The following is an 18,997-nucleotide window of genomic DNA, read 5'->3' as shown; positions in this document are numbered from 1 at the left end:
AATTGCATCAAATGATGCATGATGCTTCCTTATATCCACTTAAAAAAAAAAAAATCTGTTACCTGTATTTCCTACCAACGAGTCTCACTAAAAAGTCTCATTAAGATATCACATCAGACAGAACCTCTCTAAAGTATTATCATTTGAAGTAAATGCACCACTAGCGCCCCCTACATATCAGCTGGAGTTGAGTTATTAGTAAAGCTTTTAACAGGTATCCCACCAGCTTGAATTTTACCTACAAAATAGGTAGCAACACTTCCAAAATATCACAAAACACAAATAAAACTCACAGCGTTATTTTCATGGTTGATATACACACCATAAGATTTACACACTTGCACACTCTCTTTCACACCCCCTCACATACGCGCGCCCCGCACACACACACAAAAACACAACCAAAACAAAACAAAATCATCTCTCATGTCAACATATTATAGTTTGCTACAATGTGTCAAACTCTGAAATAATAGTAAGGCATAAATGATAAATGCAAGTTTTTGTTAAACTAAGAAAGCCAGTGATGTTGCTCCCTCATGATATACAAAAAAGGCATAAAGTAATCAAATTCAAATGATTGTTTAAAAGCAACATGGCAAATGAAATTCATCAAAAGCAAAAAATAAAAATAAATTCTAGGTAAGAAAAGTTTGGTGCTATCAAGTCTGTTACATCAATGAAAGCTGGGGGCTTTCCTTTAGGAGCACCATCACAAGCCCCTCCCACTCAAACAAACCACATTTAAATGTGGGCAGGGCACACAACAGCCACTCCCACATCACAAGGGTGTGGTTGCAATTTTTGGTCTTGACTTTTTTTTTGTTTGTTTGTTTTTAGAATAGCTATAATATAAATGAAGTTTTTTTTTTTTTTTTTCTTTTAGTGAATAAGCATGACAAAAACACTACATTCAAACTAGATATTAGTTCAAATATAAAATATGAGCATCTTACATAAGTGAATATATATAGAATTTAGAAAAGACGTTCTCTAATCTTTGAGTAATTCCTCAGATAAATATATCAGTAACTCCCCACAGTCCTGGCGACCACCGGGTCATGACACTAATGCGCAAAACAACACGCAAATCTACATGTCCAGAGAGGCTACGTGGAAATTTCCGGACAGAACCAGCGGAATGAGCAGCAACAAGACCCAAAGGCTTTTTCTTTTTTGACTTTGGCAAACAGGATAACAAAATATTCATTACAAGTTAACCTGGACATACCCTTTAAGTAGTAGTAGTAGTACTTGAAATAGCAGTAGTAGACTTATGTGACATTATTATTATTATTACAGATTCCCTGTTATACTTTGTAGTTTTGTTTTACATGTTGGTCATTTTAAAATGGACTGTAAGAAACAGCTTTTGTACATTCTGGAGTTGACTTCTGGTGTCTTTTGCTTAAAGCGAACCTTCCATGTAAGTGCTGCTGAGGTATTTCAAATCATATTAACAATAAAATACAAAAAGCATCGCTAGCAAACAGTCGTAACAAAAATTGACAGACAGCGCCACAGTAACAGAAGACGAAAGGGACAGTAAGGGGGGACTCTGACCTCTATGTCACAGAATTTAAAATGTGAGCGTGTTAAAAGCAATGCTACGGATGAAACAGTACTGTAATTCTCCCAGAATGCCTGCCTGCATCATTCATTAACAACAACAACAACAAAATGTACCAATAAAATACTAAAAATCCACCTTCTTGTCATGTGAAGCCATTTGAGAGCCATCTACACTGCCACAGGTTCTTCTGGATTTAAATTAAGAGTTTGGTAGACTCTTGAAATTTCTATTGCTATTCATTCAATGAAACGCAGCATTGGTGTTGAGGTTACATCCAAAACAAAGACTCACCAAGAAGGTAAAACAATGAAACGAAGGACAGACTCCCAAAATCTCAACAGCACTTAAACACAAGGCCCTTAAGATTCTCTTTGGATCGTTAAATGCTTGGATTTCGAGATCTAAAGCAAGTTAGCGCTGCACTAGAGAAAGCTGAACATGATTTGCTGGACACTGCAAGTCAAAAGAGTAGGGTTTAAAAGACGTGTAATAGATGGTAAAGTTTGTCAGTAGTGAGTAGTGAAAGTGTGGTCAGCATTGCACTGGCCCACACAGGCACAGCAGCTAGTGAGAAATCGACTTTGGTTCAAGCTTTACATCATGGCTGCATTACATTGGTAGGGAAAAACAAAACAGACCATCCAGCTAAAACCCCTAATTAAGTTCTCACCCATTTATAACATATATTTCAGGCCCACTACTGTCCTCCATGGTATAGCCTACACATTGGGCTGGAGGGACAAGGGGCTCTGTAAAATTCAGAGATGTCCCTGATTTCAAATTACAGAGGACTGAATCTGGCACCTTTTAACTACAAAGAAGGTAAAATGTTCAAAAAGCCTATCAGCTAAGAACACACTTGCATTACTTCCACGTTTACAAGTTTCAATTATCTGAACAGAATGGGAAGACGACTCCCCTATATGTCTCACTCAAAGTCCTCATCATTGACCAGCAGAAGAGACGATCCCAAACCTCAGACTGGTCCTATGCTGTAGCATCATCCTACTCTCGCCTCAGATCTATTTGGTTAGTTTCACTGACACTACAAAATTGAAGAGGGACGGCCATCTCAAACAAAAGAAAAAAACATAAATAAAAGAACTTCGTTTTCGTCTTTGGAAAAGATCAAAATATTGCATTATATTTCCTGTGGTCTAACGAGAGCCTTCGCTCATAAATATTTAGGCTTAAACTATGCTACAGTAGCAATATACAGCAACAGGTATAACAAAGATTTTTGGTATATCTTGAAATAGAGGCAATACAAAGACCTCCGAAATAAAGACCTCTTAAAGCGTGACAGAAGTTCTGCTAAAAACTGAGCAGACTGCAGTTCTCAAATCCAGTTTTTTGGTACAGATACTGTGCACAAGTAGAAAATCAAAGACCCTTAAAAAAAAAAACTAATTTGAACATCATCCACCTCAACTTTATCTTGCTTGACCTCCACCTTCACAATCAGGTGGTGATACCATAAGTACATCCCAAGTTAGGAAGACCTTGAGGAGGTTTACCTTACGTGGTTACACAGTCCTGATGCTAACGTAAGACTTGCAAGCTCTCAGTTACTGAAGCTTCAAAGTAGACTGCTTAGGTACTGTTGCCAACTCCTCCTTGACGAATCATCTCAAAATTCGTTAAAGCTAGTATTAAGTGAGCCCGTAACTGGGTGAAGATTCAGACCCAGACTAGTCTTCTGCTACTGAGTAAACTACAAAATGATATGAAAACAGTAAGAAAGAAAGAAATGCCTGTCGAACGATTCCTTAAAGCAATGAAACCGCATTACAGCCGCTTATTACTCCATTTAAAGCCTTGTAACCACAAGTTAGTAAGATACTGGACATAAAGCTAACCCATTTTTTGACAAAAATAAATCATGTGCATCTAAAAGGAAACGTTCCAGGCGGCAGGAACATCTGTAAAGCAGGATCTCCAGTGAAAAGAGATGAGATCATAGACAGAAGAACGAGGAGGTTACTGTCCGCAGTAAGAAGGTATCAGTCAACACAGAGTAAACAAAGTTTTTTGGTTAAAAGCATTTCAGAAATACCTCTGAAGAAGAGGTCTGATGTGAAAATGGGAGAAAAGAGCAAGTTCACTGAAACAAATGTGTCTTTGAGTCACACAGAGACTTGGCACAATGTCCAGGGAGGTTTTCTCTCCTGATGCAAGCTCTGTGCTGGAGATGCCAACATTCTCTTAAGGTTGATTTGGTTGAAGTCAACCCATCAATGAGGTCCAAACATCACAGATTAAGGTGTAAAAGATATGTGAAAAGTTACATACAAACTTAAACATTAAAATAATGTTAAAACAACATTAAATCCCATTTAGTAGGTTTGTTTTTGGTGGTAGCAAGATATTAAAGAAAAACTTAGAAAGAGGAAAGGGGTCTTGGAAAGGAGAGGAGTGGGTAAAGCTTTTACTGGGCCTTAGAGGCCGTGGTGATGGTGGAGGCGGGCATAGTTGCTGTGGTAACAGCGCTCTGGTGGGCATCGGCGGTGATGTGCAGGTTGAGGGCTCCGGCGGCACCCGCGGCCCCTCCCGCAGACACTAAGCTGACCGGGTTACTGGCAAGCAGTGACAAGTTCTGAGGGTTCAAAAAGAGCGGTGCCGTCACAAGGTTAGGGGTACTGCCAGCGCAGGTGTTGGCAAACAGAAAGTTCCCGCTCCCGTCCAGAGATGTAATGGGCAGAGTGCCACTAGATGCCAGAGCTAAAGAGACATAAAACAACATTTTAACTCTAGGTGTTCAAAATATTAAAACAGAGCAATGGCCTATACAAATCTGATTGATACTAATCATGGAAAATAAAATAATAATAATATAATAAATACTGTTAGTATTTATATATATACACAAAACCTAATGCACTTAGATTGTCATATGAACTTATAAAGTTAAATATAAAAAGCTAGGCACTTTTTTTTTTGCAAATATGTTGTTTTAAATATTTTCATTGTATGCAAATAAGTCATTTACGATCTTGGAATTGTATGCAAATATGTTAAATGCAGAAAGTTTTTGAAAGAGTAGAGTGACACAAGTGCCGCTAAAACATGTGTTATAAGACATTCATCTTGCTGGTGATACCAAGATTAATAAGCACATGCAGAGCCATATTATAAATTTAAGAGTACTTGCCGCTCCACACACCTTGGATTGTGGCCAAGGTGCTGTTGCTCATCAGTGCTGGACTCAAAGCGCTTCCAAGACCACCAGGTGCCAAACTTAGAAGAGCGCCGCTGCAAAGGAAACACCAGAGAAAAAACGGAATTAACTATAAATACACACAGATGTCCAATCACAACCTTGAAGTTGATGCTCTTTCAGAAAACTAAAATGACACTTACCCAGGAGAGAACTGAGAGGACGCCATGAGGCCAGGATTGAGGCCTGCGGCTGCAGCCATGGCAGCGATGCTGGCGCTGGTGGGCAGCTGGCCGGCTCCTTGCAGAGCGGCTGTGAGGCTGGGCGACGCCACCATCACCTGCCCAGTGCACAGAGTTGTCGCCAAGGAGCAAGGTGCCTGACTTACTGCCGTCACCATCTCCTGAGCTGAAGCCTGCTCTGAGGAGGACGTCTGTGCTGCGGTGGGGGAAGGGCTGATGGAAGGAGAGGATGCTGCCGTGGTGACCACAGGTGCAGTGGAGATGACCGATGCAGTGTTAGTGGTAGCTGAGCCAATAGTTGTGCCTGGAGAAAGAAAAGGCTCTTGTGAAGTGAACAATAGCAGTAAAGTTGTAGGTGGTTTTTTAGGTATTCTTGCCTACCAGTAAAACCGATGCTGGAGACACTGGTGCTGGTGAGAGGCATAACTGGGTTTACAGTAATCGTAGTCGGTGTGTTACTGGTCACAAGACTTGCTGTACTCAGTGCCTGAAACGAGGGAAATAAGGAAGAGATTTAGTGCTGTTTTACGTAGTCAGATCTGTTGGGTTGAATGAATGGAGGCAGTTTGCATGTCATGTACCAGAGGTGTGGTGGGAGAGAAGATTGCTTTGATAGGAGTGCTGATGGCACTGCCACTGCTGGGTGGGTTGATCCTCTTCTCTTTCTGTCTGCGGTTACAGAACCACACTCGGATCACCTCCTTCTCCATGTTGAGCTGGTCCGCAATCATGGTGATCTCCTCAGAGGTAGGTTTTTGGTTCTGTTGAAAAGGGCAAATGCACAAGAAACGCCCTTACGGCAAAAACAAATCACAAAAGACCTACCAGCCTCAAGTCCAAGGCTTGAGGAGGAAATAATTCAGCTGGAAAATCTGAAGATTAGACAATATCAAATGCTTAAACAAGTGTCTTTGGATGTATGGTTTCTTAAAGAAGGGGCTGAATGTTGTGGGTGTTCTGTTTCTGACAATGTAGTAAGTTAGAACATACAAACTCAAGCATTTTTTGTAGTTCTCAACTGAATGTGTTTTATATTACACTGTATTATTATTTATAATAATAATAATTACTTATTTATTATTTAATAATAATGTAATAAAGTACATTACTATTACTACTACTACTAATAGCTACAAATAATACAATTTAATTCAAAACTGTGTAAACAATTACAAAAACATTATTAAGTAGTAGTAATAATGTAAAAAAAAATAGACTACTACTACTAATAATAATAACAGGCAACAATAATATCACGTAATATAAATCTGTGTAAAATTAATTATAGGAAATTATTAATATTTGAATAATATAAATAAAAAAGTTAATATTTTATCAAATAAATAAAAAATGTAGTATAAAAATAAATATTTTAATAACAATAATAATATTTTAAAATATTAATAATGCAAATAATAAATATTTTTTTAAATAATAAAGTAATTAATAATAATAAAATATTAATATGTGTATAAATGACAGAAAATATTAATATTAATAATATTTAATAAAAATGAATAGACTGAATTACAAAAAATATTAATTGTATTATTAATAAACACTAATTTACAATTTATTAGATTTTTCCATCACACTGTCACTAAAAACAAATGGAAGATTTTGCGCCAGTAAAACATTAATAATGGCTCATCAAATAAGGTCTGATGTGAGATGTCGCTCACCTCCAGAAAGCTCTTTTCTAAGGCCACTCTGATGTTGGTCTCAATGCTGGTCCTCTTCTTGCGGCGGCGGTTCAGGCCCTCCAAGCCCAGCCCAGGCGAGCCAAGAGAGCTGGGACTGGACAGGGCCTGGTCAGACGTCTGGTTCTCTGCACAAACAGCGCGCACAAAAGCACAAAGGAGTGATATAAGCATCTGTGCCAAACAGCACTGCAGATGTGCCTCAGAGCATCAGCTGTAGTACTTCGCAACATAACTTAAGTCAAAGATTTTCTTTATATAAAAAACACCCACTCTACACATACAGAAAAGAGAGGAGAGACCTGCAGCACCCTGATAGAAACTCCAAAACTAAAGAGGAATGTGACAGAAGTCTTCATATCCTTCCTAACATTCTTCATGATATGCAATGTTATTTCGAGGGAGGAAGGTGAAGGAGAGAAATGGCTCAGAGCAGAGAAAATACATACCTGCATCATTGAGCCATTTTTCAAGCAGAGGCTTTAGTTTGCACATGTTTTTAAAGCTCAGGTTCAAGGCCTCAAAGCGAGAAATGGTGGTCTGGCTAAAGTCATTTCCATAAAGTTTTCCCATGGCAAGGCCAACATCCCCCTGGTACAAGAAAAACAATAGCATGAAAGAAGTTTTAAACTCTGAAAATGTCAGGCAGAGTCACGTAATGAGTCTCAGCTGAAGGTTAATTGTTTTCAAATAATTCGAAGTAAGTCACAAAAGAACTCTCTCACATTCTGTCATGACCTGGATGATTAAACACCATCAGAGGCTTTTGAATACTGAAATCAACAACATGCAAACTGTGAGACCAGTGAAACGCCGTTCACCTGCGTGAAGCCCAGTTTGATGCGTCTCTGTTTGAAGGTCTTGGCAAACTGCTCTAGCTCCTCCAGGTCGCTGGGCTCCTCCAGGCTGGGTGTGTCGATGTGCTTTGGTGTCGTCTGGCTGTGAGGAAGGGATTGGATGGGGGTCGCTGCTATCGTGCGTGTGGGTGTAGCAGGCTGTGAAGTGTAAGGAAAAAATGATGGACATAAACAAGAATGGCTGAAATTTCTTTTGAAAACTGGAACAGTCCAACTATAAATTTAGCATGAACAGTTTTGTCTTTTTTTCTGCATATATGCTACCATTTGAAAGTTTGGCATCAGTAAATTTTTTATCGATTGACAGCACTAATAACAATGGATCCAGTGGGTGAATGGGATGCCCCTGACCTGTGTGGCAAGTGTGATGCTTGGTTGGGTCTGCAGGAGGTTGGCTTGGCTTTGAGGTAGTTGAGTTAGAAGGTTCTGGGCCTGCAGGAGACCTGGTTAGAGTAAGAGGAAAGACAAAATAATCAGATAGGCTGATCACATGGAGGGATGGAGAGATCCGATGACGCGGGACTCACTCTGCTGGCCCTGTGGTGTCTGCGAGATGATGAACTGCGCCGGCTGCAGCTGTGTTGCAATGGGGTGGCCCGGCTGGACCAGCACAAACTGCTGCAGGTTGAGGTTCTGCTGCTGTTGCAGCTGCTGTAATTGCTGTATTGTTCCATACAAACACAGAGTGAGAAGAACATTAGTATGTGTCACTATACCAAGTGCACCAGTTAAGCTAAGACTGCCATGACAACCTCATGTAACAGTAAGGATGTTTTAGATTCTGATGGAAATGCCCCTCTTTGCAAATTTAAAAGTGTGCACCCATTTTTTAAAAATTGATTTAAAAATTTCATTTTGGGTACTTTGAGTCTCCATTCAGTTCAGAAGCAGCTTCCTTCGTATAAATAGCTGAAGGGCCTGGAGAACAAAACCCCTTTTAATTTGCCTAAATATTAATGTTAATTAAAAATACACATGGCTTCTGACAATTGAGATATCCTGAGGGCAAGTGACAATACTGCCAGGGCAAAAAAAAAAAAAAGGTGAAAAATGAAATAAATAAAAAGTACTTTAAAAAAGTACTTTTTTTTTTTTTGCTCTGTGATTTACAATTAGTTTGAATGATTTATTAGCAATTATATTTATCAAATGTAATACAATTAATAAGCAATTACTTTTTTTAAACTTTCACTAATAACTATAATCCATCTGTTTTGCATTTACAGAAACAATTTATTCAAATGACATCGTACTGAAAGATCAAAATCATATTGAATAGTGCTGCTACAATGAAAAGAACAGGGCTAGAAAATTCAGTTCCAGGCACAAACACCGTTACACCACTGGATGATAATTTCCTTCAAAATGTAAAAATGAAATGTTATCTTACATTTAAAATGTAAAATGTTATAGAATTAAATAAAACAAGGCCATTTCAGAGACTCGGATGAATGAAAGCGTGGCTCTCTTACAGGTGTGATCTGGATGGGTTGGGAGAGGGTGATGGGGGTGGCAGCAGAGGCAGAGATGCTGGCTCCTGTAGTGTTGCTCTGCTGGCCGGCTGAATGCTGCACCGCTGCTGCTAAGAGCTGAGCCTGAGCCTGCTGCAGCAATAACTGCTGCTGCGCTGGAGTAAAAGTCAACTTGAAAAAAGAGAGCGAGAAAAAAAGAAACAAAGAGAGGAATTCATTTAATGTTCAATGACCACATTTGTCACTATAGGCTCTATAGTGTCACTATATTCACAAAGCTTTACCCTAGACTCTGCGTGTTTATTTACTAAATGGCAGTGACAGATGTTGCCACTGTTGAAAATTTACAATTAGCCATAATAAATTACATTTATTAAAGAATAATACCCCGCCTGTGGCGGAGACAGTGGGATAGACTCCATCCCCCCTTGACTCTACAAAGAATAAACGGTTTTGTGAATGGATGGACTGGGATAAAGTGAGTATTATCTGGCTGATCATGTGATTTCACCGTGTCTGCCCACATACGGTGAGCAACTGCATGAAAATTAAATCAACCCATATGAAAATCTTCATGTGAGTGTGCACGATTAAAAGCATGTTTCCCTAAATACATAATTTTTGCACAAAACAGAACAGTACTATTTCATAACACAACTATAATAAAATAAAAAATAAAAACTCCAAAACAAAAGTGAAAAGGGAAAAGCACTTTCGAAGACAGGATCACTGAAAAAGCGGACAAGCACTGTTCTACTCTACTGCACAATATGGTTCATGTTTTTTTCTGGTTTAAATGTTCCAGATTGGTAGTAGACGCAAATAAGGATTAATAAATACGGCTTTTTAACTTTTGCACAATCTATGTGGAAATGGGGGCTGAGAAAACAAATACGGATGAAGACCATCCAAAAAATTCCTCTCCTTGTTCAATGCTCATGTATGGTGATATAAATATACCGCAGCCCACTGAGACTTCAAGAGGAGAGCAAAGCGTGTATGCTAATTAACGAAACTGTTATGCAGTACATGTAAATTCTGCATAGATTTGCATATTCTCAACCATCTGTTTCCGAGCAACTGCAGAGCAGCTAATTAGCATATCGGGGCCCAATAAATTTCCGCTGTAACCAAGAGATAGCATGTTGAGCTTTAAATCTCTAGTCTTCAGAGTTGCATGACACAACAATGCATGACATCAGGTGAAAAGCCTCAGCAGTCACTCTGAAACATGATAAGGTCAAGACAGTTGCAGTTTAGTGACTCAGACACAGGCCCTGGGGACATCTTTAAATTCCTATAGCCCTTTCATCCATGTCACAGACCAAAAAGTGTGTGTGAGCTCAGAGAAAAAGATTATACCTGTTGGAGCAAGGCCTGTGCGTGTGCGTTGGTGATTGCGCTTGTTGTTTGCACAGTCTGCCTGTGAAAGTCCAGTCCATTTGTTTGGGCACCTGGAAGAAGAAAAGCAGTCAATGCCACAATAGATCAGAGCCATACAAAAAGATCTTTTCAACCAAGTTATTCAGCACCATGGCCTTTCTTATTTCAAACTTTAAAAAAAAAAAAGTTCTTGAGAGACATTGTCCCACATGTTCAACCTCAGTCAAAGCTGCACAAGTGACCCTTTACAACTTAAAATTGAGAACTGATAGTCTTTCGCTCACTCAAATGTAAAAGAAAGCGGTGTTAGAAAGATCTGAACAAACTATTGGAGAAAATACATAACATGCGAGTCTCTAAATAGCCAACGGTTCCTTGGGTAACTCACCAGTGCTTTCGTCCCCGCTCTCCATTGCACATTTACTTGTTTCCGATGGATTACTCATTCTAGAATCTGGAGCAGACAGAAGAAGGTCGGACTTTCAGTTTCTCTTCAAAGACCAACCATTCAGTGACTTTCAAAAGCGTTTTAAAAATATAAATCCATTCTAATTTTTCATTTTAAACAATATGACCCAATATTTTTTAAACCGAACACATAAAAAAAAATTCTACTTAATCTGTTATTGACTACACAGAATGTCTCAATGTTTTGTTATGAGAAAATTAAAAAACTGAATGGTGTAAATTACCAAACCAAACAGAGTGACTACCCAACTCCAGATAGCACAGCATCACTGTATGATAAAAGCAGACATCACTCACCAGCAGCTGCTGCATCTGCCTTGTGAAGAGGCTCTACGAGCATCACAACAAACTTAGCACCCCTTTCGCAGACAACCCTCAGAAGCAAAGTCTTCTCTGTGCAACTAAACGGTTTGGATTGGAAAAACAACACACGTGCAGAGCAGAGCTAAGCTTCACTGAAACCGTAGCCTTTCTCTCACTCTCTCTGGCTTGCTTTGCTCTCTCTCTCTGTGCTATGACTGTCATAACAACTAGAGTGTGAAGAAGTTCATTTTCATTCTGGAACGGAACAGAAGCGAAGCGGCTGCCAGTGCCATAATAAAGCATAATCAGTATGCAGCTGATTAAAGCCATATGCAAATCTCCCTCACTTCATTATCCCAGCAACACTTTGAAGTCCTGCAAGCGATTCATTTTGCACGGCGCTCTGAGAGCTTTCTCCCTAATTTAAATGTTCATAAATATTTATCATCTCATTAGCATATTAATTGGATCGCTTTGGAGGGAAAAGGAGGAATGGGGGGGGGGGATTAAAATCCAGAGTGTGAATGCACAAACCCAATTACCTACGGAGTGCTGGTTAAATTAGGTGAAACAGGTAAGCTTTCTGTCAATGCAATCAAAGCACAAAAACCGGTGAGGTCTGTATCTGGACATAAAGACAGCAGGTTGCATTTAGAAGCATTTTTTAAGTACCAGAGGTGTTCAGGAAGTAAATTACTTGCAATTCTCCACCATCCTATTCACACAGCCCCATGTGGCCCAAACACTTCACGGATCAAATTCTGTGACTTCTGTAGCGGTATTGTCTGGAAAGGAACATGAAGTCTGCTTTGCATATCCAGATTAACTGTGCACCTCATTAACTGATATTTTCAGAGCTTGGTCTAATTACAGCAGAGATTTACATGTTAGAACAAAGATCTGACAGAGTAAGGATAAAAGAAATAAGCCTATCCAAAAGCATGTATTGCTGACACTTAAAATTATTTTTCAGAGTGGCAAAATCTACTGAGACAAAAACTTCCAGGATTACAAGACTAGCATAATCCAAAAAACAGCCTTCTTTAATCAAACAACTTCTTATCCAAAGGCAAACTTGCATGAAAACAACACAAGAATTTAGTTAAATGGCAAAACTAACCAGGAGAGGAATATTCAAATTAGCAGAGAATATTCCTCAATTTAATGCAAATATTATACTTTTTAAAGAGCCATTAATAATAAATTCAGCACAAATGACAAAATAATTTCAATATTTCATTATGAGAAACCAGGAACACATAACATCATTCATATTCAAATTATGCATTTACATTTGAGTTTCAGAGAGGAACTGATGAAAAATTAAAGACGCTTGATAGTATGATGGAAACAGTTCATGGACCATAATTATTTTCTATCATATATTATCATATAATATCAAATCCATTTAACTGGACAAACAAGAGAAAACAACATGAAGTCACTCCAATCTGCAACATACAGGCCTAAGCACAAAGAGGATTGTTTTATCATTTTTAAAGGCAGGCAAAAACCACAAGCTCTCACTTGATTTTGTTTATAATCATTTTATTCATTAATAGACTTAGCCTGCAGGGACTGTTTCTACATGTCCACATCAGCAGAGTATAAAGAAAAACGGAAGCAAAAGAAAAAAAATACAGACAGATGGTCAAAGAGAGACGCAAAATGCCATGAAGTTTCACTACTATGTTTGAAAAGTGTCAGTTACTACAAAAATAAAAGTAAGGATTCATGCAGGTAATTTACACTATAGATATGAGCTGTGGATACAGTAAAACAAACAAGTTTCAGCACGTCATTGTCTCTCTAGGCCATACACACAGTGAAAATGTTATCGGTTTAAAAGTAGGGTCTGTTACACCTGACTCCTTCATAACACATCCAAAGCCGAACGATTATATGATAATTTAACTTACAAACCAAATAATTCTCATGTAGTCAGAGAATTCATGTTGAAGATTTCAAAGCAGATTAAAAAAAAAAAAAAATACCTGGTAAATTTCCCCAAGTTTCTCTTGTAGTGAGACATGGGTGACATAGGTTTTATGATATCATTTTTCAATGGCTAGCTATGGTCTTCTAATCTGATGAGCCAAGACATTGTTTTGCCTTAAATGCAAAATACGCTAAATTATTTATGGGAACTACTGTATAAAAGCAGTATTACAGGGTGGGCAATATGAGCAAAACCTTTAACCCAGATATGTGTCATGTTGTTACTGTTAACTAACACCTTAAATTAAATAAATGTAATTAAGCTTAAAAAAAATAATAGAAATGCTACCTTGGCAACTAACTGAAATAAGTTTAAGCATTAAATTACTCAAACAAATAAATTAATTTAGCTATTTAAATGATAAAAAAACTAATAAAAACTACAAAAGCACATAAAAAAAAATTATGAAAAGAAAAATAAGTTTTTCAAAACATTAGAAAATATTATAAGAGAAAAGAATCAACACTAAAATAATCCTGGCATCATTTTAATCATAGCAGTGATCACTACACCAAAATTTTATAAATCGAATCCAAAACTTTTCAGAATATCATAATTCTCAATGTAACCACAAAAGAAATTACAACTTGTTATACATAAAAATATAAATTGTTATACATATATCGAACTTTACCCACATAAAGCAATATTAAGCATAAAGAAAGCTTTAAACTGCCAAACATGGACTATAAAGCAAACATTAACATTATGTATTTCTGTAAAGCTGTTCTGTAAAGTACTGTGAAAAACACTACACGAATAAAACTAACAAAACATGGATTAGTACTGAAAATCAGCTTGACAGTGATTACTTGTAGTTCTGAATATCTGTGATTCAAGACTGAGAGTTCTTTAAATGACTGAAAGCAGTATGATAACTAAAGCCTATGTGTCACAAGAGAATAAAATAGCAAAACTGACTTTTTTTTTCTGTTCGCGGATGATGAAACAGTAAAATGACTAAATACACAAGCATACAGCTTCTGGAATAATAATGCTCTATGTGAGGATCGCCTATTAGACTAGCAAATAAAGCTGGCATAATGCCTGCATACATCTCCTTGAGCAGACACATCGACACAACGTTACAGAAACACTGGCTGCGCTAAAAAGTATCAATTTGTAACAACCGCTCTGGATACATTGTATAAACTGTCGTCAGAGTTCTATTTTGGCACGTTCGACAATGAAATGGATTCGTTCTGATAGAATATGCTGAACAGCGCATTCTGAGCTCTAGAAGGCCCACATGAATAACATAACAGGGCTACACGCCTGCAATGGGCACAAAGGCAAGAGAATAGGCATTAAAAAAAATCACGCCGTGTCCTAACCGAACACCAAGCAAGCCCCAGCTGCTCTGCTCTTTCATATTTTCACTGTAAACACGTTGCGCAGACGCCGGCTGATTGCGAGCGAATGAATATTCAAAGCTTTATCTGTGGGATTGGCTCACGGCACAACACAGCAACACAAAGCCGCTGGAGTAGCATTAGCCGCTTAGCATGCACACCGCAGCCTTTAGTTATGATTAACTGTAAAATTCTAACAACCTGTGACCGGGGACAGTGCAAAACCCCGCGAGCTGTCGCCGATTATTACTAATAAAATATGCAAAGCGGCGATTTCTCGGCGGCGGTATGAATATGTAACGCCGCTGCTCTAATCACACAAAGGAGGCATTTTTCCTTTAATTTGCCGTTGCACTGCATCGCCAGTTTCACCGTCGCACAGACAGAGAATTATTCCCTGATACGTTCATTTAAAGGGTGCATATGATTACAACATCGGGTTTGAGTATGTTGTTTACGCTTTCAGTACCGCGCTTTTCTGGGTTGAGAGAAAGAGTGTTTGAATATGAATATGAATATGTAAAATGCAGTAATGATTACCTGGTCCTGAACTCTCATCTTGACTCGCTGCTCCGCCGTCCGCCATTTTGAATATTTAAACCCAAATCCTCAAAACACAATACAGAGGCTCACCGATGCACTCACTCACTCACTCACTCACAGCATCAGCACGGTAGATCTGAGAGTTCCCATCAGAGCGTCTGAACTCGCCCACGACTGCCTCCGAAGGACACGCTGACATTAATCCCAAACCATACTTACACTTTCAACTTTTAAATGGCATACACTTCGGACACATGTAGACTTTGCATGCGTTATTGGTCATGTGCAAAAAAAGGAAGTCATATGGAAATGTACTGAAAAAAAAAAAAAAAAAAAGAAATGAATGGGTGGTCTATATTATCATTTCAAATGCATTTGGTTTGTCTCTGTAGGCAAAATATGTTTGCATAATGTCAATGCACACATTACAACGGTCCAGTGGCTGATGATACATACATTTAATTTGCATTCAAGACACTTATACATTGTTATATTATATTTTAATGTTTTTTTAAAGTGTCCCTTTTCCAAATTAATTTTAATCACAATTTTAAAAACATATCTCATATTTTATAAAAATGTATTCAACTGTTTTTAAAATAATATCTTGCTACAAGTTAATATGTAATAAAATAATACACTAAAGTAATAATAAAGAAAGCTGTATGACATACTGAAAGACCAAAATGTAATGACTGCTTCTTTACTTACAGGTCAAGTAAACACTTTATTTATTATATATAAAAAAAACATATATATTTAGATTTTTTTTGACAATGTTACAAATCTTGATTGGGTTACCGAAAAATTATATTAATTGCATATTCTTTACTGAAATCTGACAAAAATGACCCGAAAACAATAAAAGGGTTTAAATGAAATAGCCTATATGGAAAGAGTGAGAGCAAGTCTGTTAACTAGCACAGCTGAGCAGTAAATAGAAGTTGAGGTTTTAGCGAGCTTGCTGTCTGGTAAAGATGAATAGTTCCTTGCCAAATGGAAAAATGACCTGTTCACAAAGTGCCTGTAATTTCAATTATGTCTCCTACACTACCATCTACTGGTTTTGTGTGGCAGTGCACCACAGCTGGAACGCACACCCAGTTTGTTTGGGGTTAACAACATTAGATTGGTTATTCAATGGCATTAACATTAAAATATTTTTTTTAATATTACTTGAACAATCACATAGCAAAGCATGTGTATGTAAACCTTATGCTTTATCAAGTGAAACTGTACGCAAGTCATCCTTAATAAAATGCAGGGAGGTTCAGAACTGTAACATTTAATATGTCCCTTACTGTTAGCTATGTAAACACCCCCTTTCCCTGGCATGTCAGTTCACTTTCCAGCAATGACTCCTAATCTGTACTAATGTGACTCTGATGACATCACATCTGCCATTTTGTTACAACCTATCTTGTAAAACTTTGAGGAAGAGAAAAAGAGACCAAAGTGCAATAAAGGTGTGGTAGACACAGCTGAGGCAGCTAAACAGTCTCGGTGAGCACTGAGTAAAAAAAAAAAACACCTTATATATATATATATATATATATATATATATATATATATATATATATATATATATATATATATATATATATATATATATATATATATATATATATATATATATATATATATATGTATTTAGGGCTGTCAAATGATTAATCACGATTAATCACATCCAAAATAAAAGTTTTGTTTACATAATATATGTATGTGTACAGGGTATATTTATTATGTATATATAAATACACACACATAAATTATATATTTAGAAAATATTTACATGTATATACATTTATATATTTATATTCTTACATTTTATATTATATATAAATATATTTAATATATAAACATAACATATTCTTCTTAAATATATACATGCATGTGTGTGTATTTATATATACATAATAAATATACACAGTATACACACATATATTATGTAAACAAAACTTTTATTTTGGATGTGATTAATCGTGATTAATCATTTGACAGCCCTAATATATATATATATATAAATATATATATTTTGTATGACATTGATTGATATTCACAAGGTTCTCTCTCTTTGCCTCATGGGGATGTCGGCTAGTTTTGGACTGGAAGTGACGATGAGTCAAGATACTGTGGAGGTTGCCAGGGGTGATGATGTCACCCTTACATGTAATTTTAAACCTAAAAATCAAGTAAATGACCATATAATTATAACATGGATTGGTGAGCCTGATGAGACATCTGAAAAGAAGGTAAGCCAGAAAAACTTCAACTGTCTAGCAAAACACCATTATCCATGATTAGTGTAAAAACAATAACCGTGTAATAAAACTATCACAGTGGAGCAATTAAACGGTTCTCTGTTTTGGCCTCGTAGGTCATTTTTGGTAACTATTACTCCTATGGTAAAGTAGACATTGGATCAGTCTATCAAGGCAAAGCCTTCATAGTAACAGACCTTACTGCAAAAACATAGCAATTTACACTAAAACAAGTCAGTATTCAAGAAAGCAGAAGAATTAAATGTTTTGTTCAGATTTCTGGAGACATTGAAGGCAAAACAACTGACACTACTTTTTTTTTGGTTCAGGTTAAGATCTCTGGCACTTTGTCTCAAAAGAATAGTCCATATATCTTTACATGGTGAGTAGAATCCTTCTCAAATGTTGAATGAATATCTACATATATTTTTTTTTTTTTACAGTTGCACCATCACAACCCAGTTGTAAGGTAGTAGGCACAGCAGAATACGGACACAATATTAGCATAACCTGTGTCTCTGAGGAGGGCTCGCCTACACCAACATACAAATGGGAGAGATATGTCAAAAATGCCCCTCGAGCATTTCCTGTCAAAAACACAGAAAGTAAGTTCTCTCCCCTTCAATGAACTAGCGTGATTACATATTTTTTCTCTCTATGCTAAAGTTTAAACATTATTTTGTGTAACAGAGGATGGAGTTCTGTCTCTGGTCAGCGTATCCATGGAGACATCAGGTTACTATATTTGCCTGTCAACCAATAAGGTCAGATCAGCCAAATGTAACATGACATTGTCTGTAATGCTGTGTGAGTATCGCCACATTTGCCCTTTTTTTCTTTCTTTTTAAGGTGATAAGGTGGTTTACCTTTTAGATTTATTGGATTCAGATTACCAGTTATTTTACCATGTAGGCTATTGATATTAAAGATCTTGAAACTATAGCTCAATGTCAGCATGACAGATGGCCTGATTTACAGTGTACACACTCAACAGTTTGTTATTCCGACACACTCTCATGAAAATTTGTAACTATTATATTATATTATTATATATTATATGTAACTATTCATGTGAAATCGTATAATTAAATTTCTGGTTTCATAGGACCTGCTTAGGTACTTCTGATGGTTAGGTTCAGGGTGACCCTTCATGCTTACAATTTGGGTTGACTGGTATTTTGATGCGTGCCAGTATCTTAACAGTATAAAGTTTAATGTGTGAAATGTTGACCTCAGAAGACTTCTGATTTTTTGTCTTTACAGCTTCTATGAATCTTGCCACAATAGGTATTGTTGGTTGTACTGCTGGAGTTACAGTGCTCATAATAGGCCTAGTCATCATCTGCTGCTGCCGCAAACAGAAACAGAAACCAAGATACTATGAAATGGAGTAGGTCTCCATTTATGCTCTCAAAGTAATAGATGAAGTGATTGTTGGTTTTTGGGTGTTGGGTCCTGGTTGTTAGGATGTGTTTTTGTTTTATTCATCTGTATGAATGAATAAAACAATCTCATCTGTATATGTTACATACACCTGCTTTTTGTAGTCTAAATAAAAGGTGATTTTAAAATAGGCCTACCTAATTACGCAATTAAAAGTAAACTAGCCATGTTTTATTTTTTCCCCCAATAAAATGTGTCTTTGGAACAACAGCAAAGACATAATGCATTATAAGCACATACTAAT

The 18,997-nt window shown here is 37.1% G+C and overlaps 2 protein-coding genes across 8 annotated transcripts; one reads left to right on the top strand and one right to left on the bottom strand.

Moving 5' to 3' along the window:
- Positions 1-1,179: 1,179 nt before the first annotated feature.
- Positions 1,180-15,219, bottom strand: LOC109096367 (POU domain, class 2, transcription factor 1-like). Of its 7 annotated transcripts, none has more exons than XM_042764023.1 (14): positions 15,047-15,219; positions 10,773-10,838; positions 10,364-10,455; positions 9,002-9,172; positions 8,057-8,189; positions 7,881-7,972; positions 7,494-7,667; positions 7,122-7,263; positions 6,655-6,818; positions 5,554-5,733; positions 5,354-5,459; positions 4,934-5,276; positions 4,737-4,825; positions 1,180-4,294 (listed from the first exon to the last, which is right to left on the bottom strand). In XM_042764023.1, exons 1-14 carry the CDS (start codon positions 15,090-15,092, stop codon positions 4,002-4,004), a joined length of 2,091 nt encoding a protein of 696 aa, XP_042619957.1. In that variant the 5' UTR covers positions 15,093-15,219; the 3' UTR covers positions 1,180-4,001. The 7 variants fall into 7 exon arrangements, with proteins under 7 accessions (XP_042619957.1, XP_042619954.1, XP_042619958.1 ...); XM_042764020.1 differs by having other exon boundaries at positions 4,725-4,825; positions 15,047-15,218; XM_042764024.1 differs by having other exon boundaries at positions 6,655-6,800; positions 15,047-15,218.
- A 1,917-nt stretch (positions 15,220-17,136) lies between these two features.
- On the top strand, positions 17,137-18,704 carry LOC109096368 (cell surface A33 antigen-like). The gene is given in 5 exon segments (XM_042764451.1): positions 17,137-17,301; positions 17,427-17,634; positions 17,748-17,915; positions 18,001-18,117; positions 18,574-18,704. Coding segments are annotated over 5 exon segments (789 nt in total).
- The last annotated feature ends 293 nt before the right edge of the window (positions 18,705-18,997 follow it).

This window comes from Cyprinus carpio, chromosome A9 (genome assembly GCF_018340385.1).
Source record: "Cyprinus carpio isolate SPL01 chromosome A9, ASM1834038v1, whole genome shotgun sequence".
In the NCBI taxonomy this organism is placed as follows: Eukaryota; Metazoa; Chordata; class Actinopteri; order Cypriniformes; family Cyprinidae; genus Cyprinus; species Cyprinus carpio.
This window is presented reverse-complemented; position numbering and strand designations above follow the sequence as displayed.

Coding starts and splice junctions, on each gene's coding strand:
- LOC109096367 (XM_042764019.1), bottom strand. CDS start 15,092: ATGGCGGACGGCGGAGCAGCGAGTCAAGATGAGAGTTCAGGACCAG. Junction 6,819..7,121: donor AAAATGGCTCAATGATGCAG/GTATGTATTTTC, acceptor TTTGTGCTTTTG/TGCGCGCTGTTTGTGCAGAG. Junction 5,277..5,353: donor CTCCAGCATCGGTTTTACTG/GTAGGCAAGAAT, acceptor TTCTTTCTCCAG/GCACAACTATTGGCTCAGCT.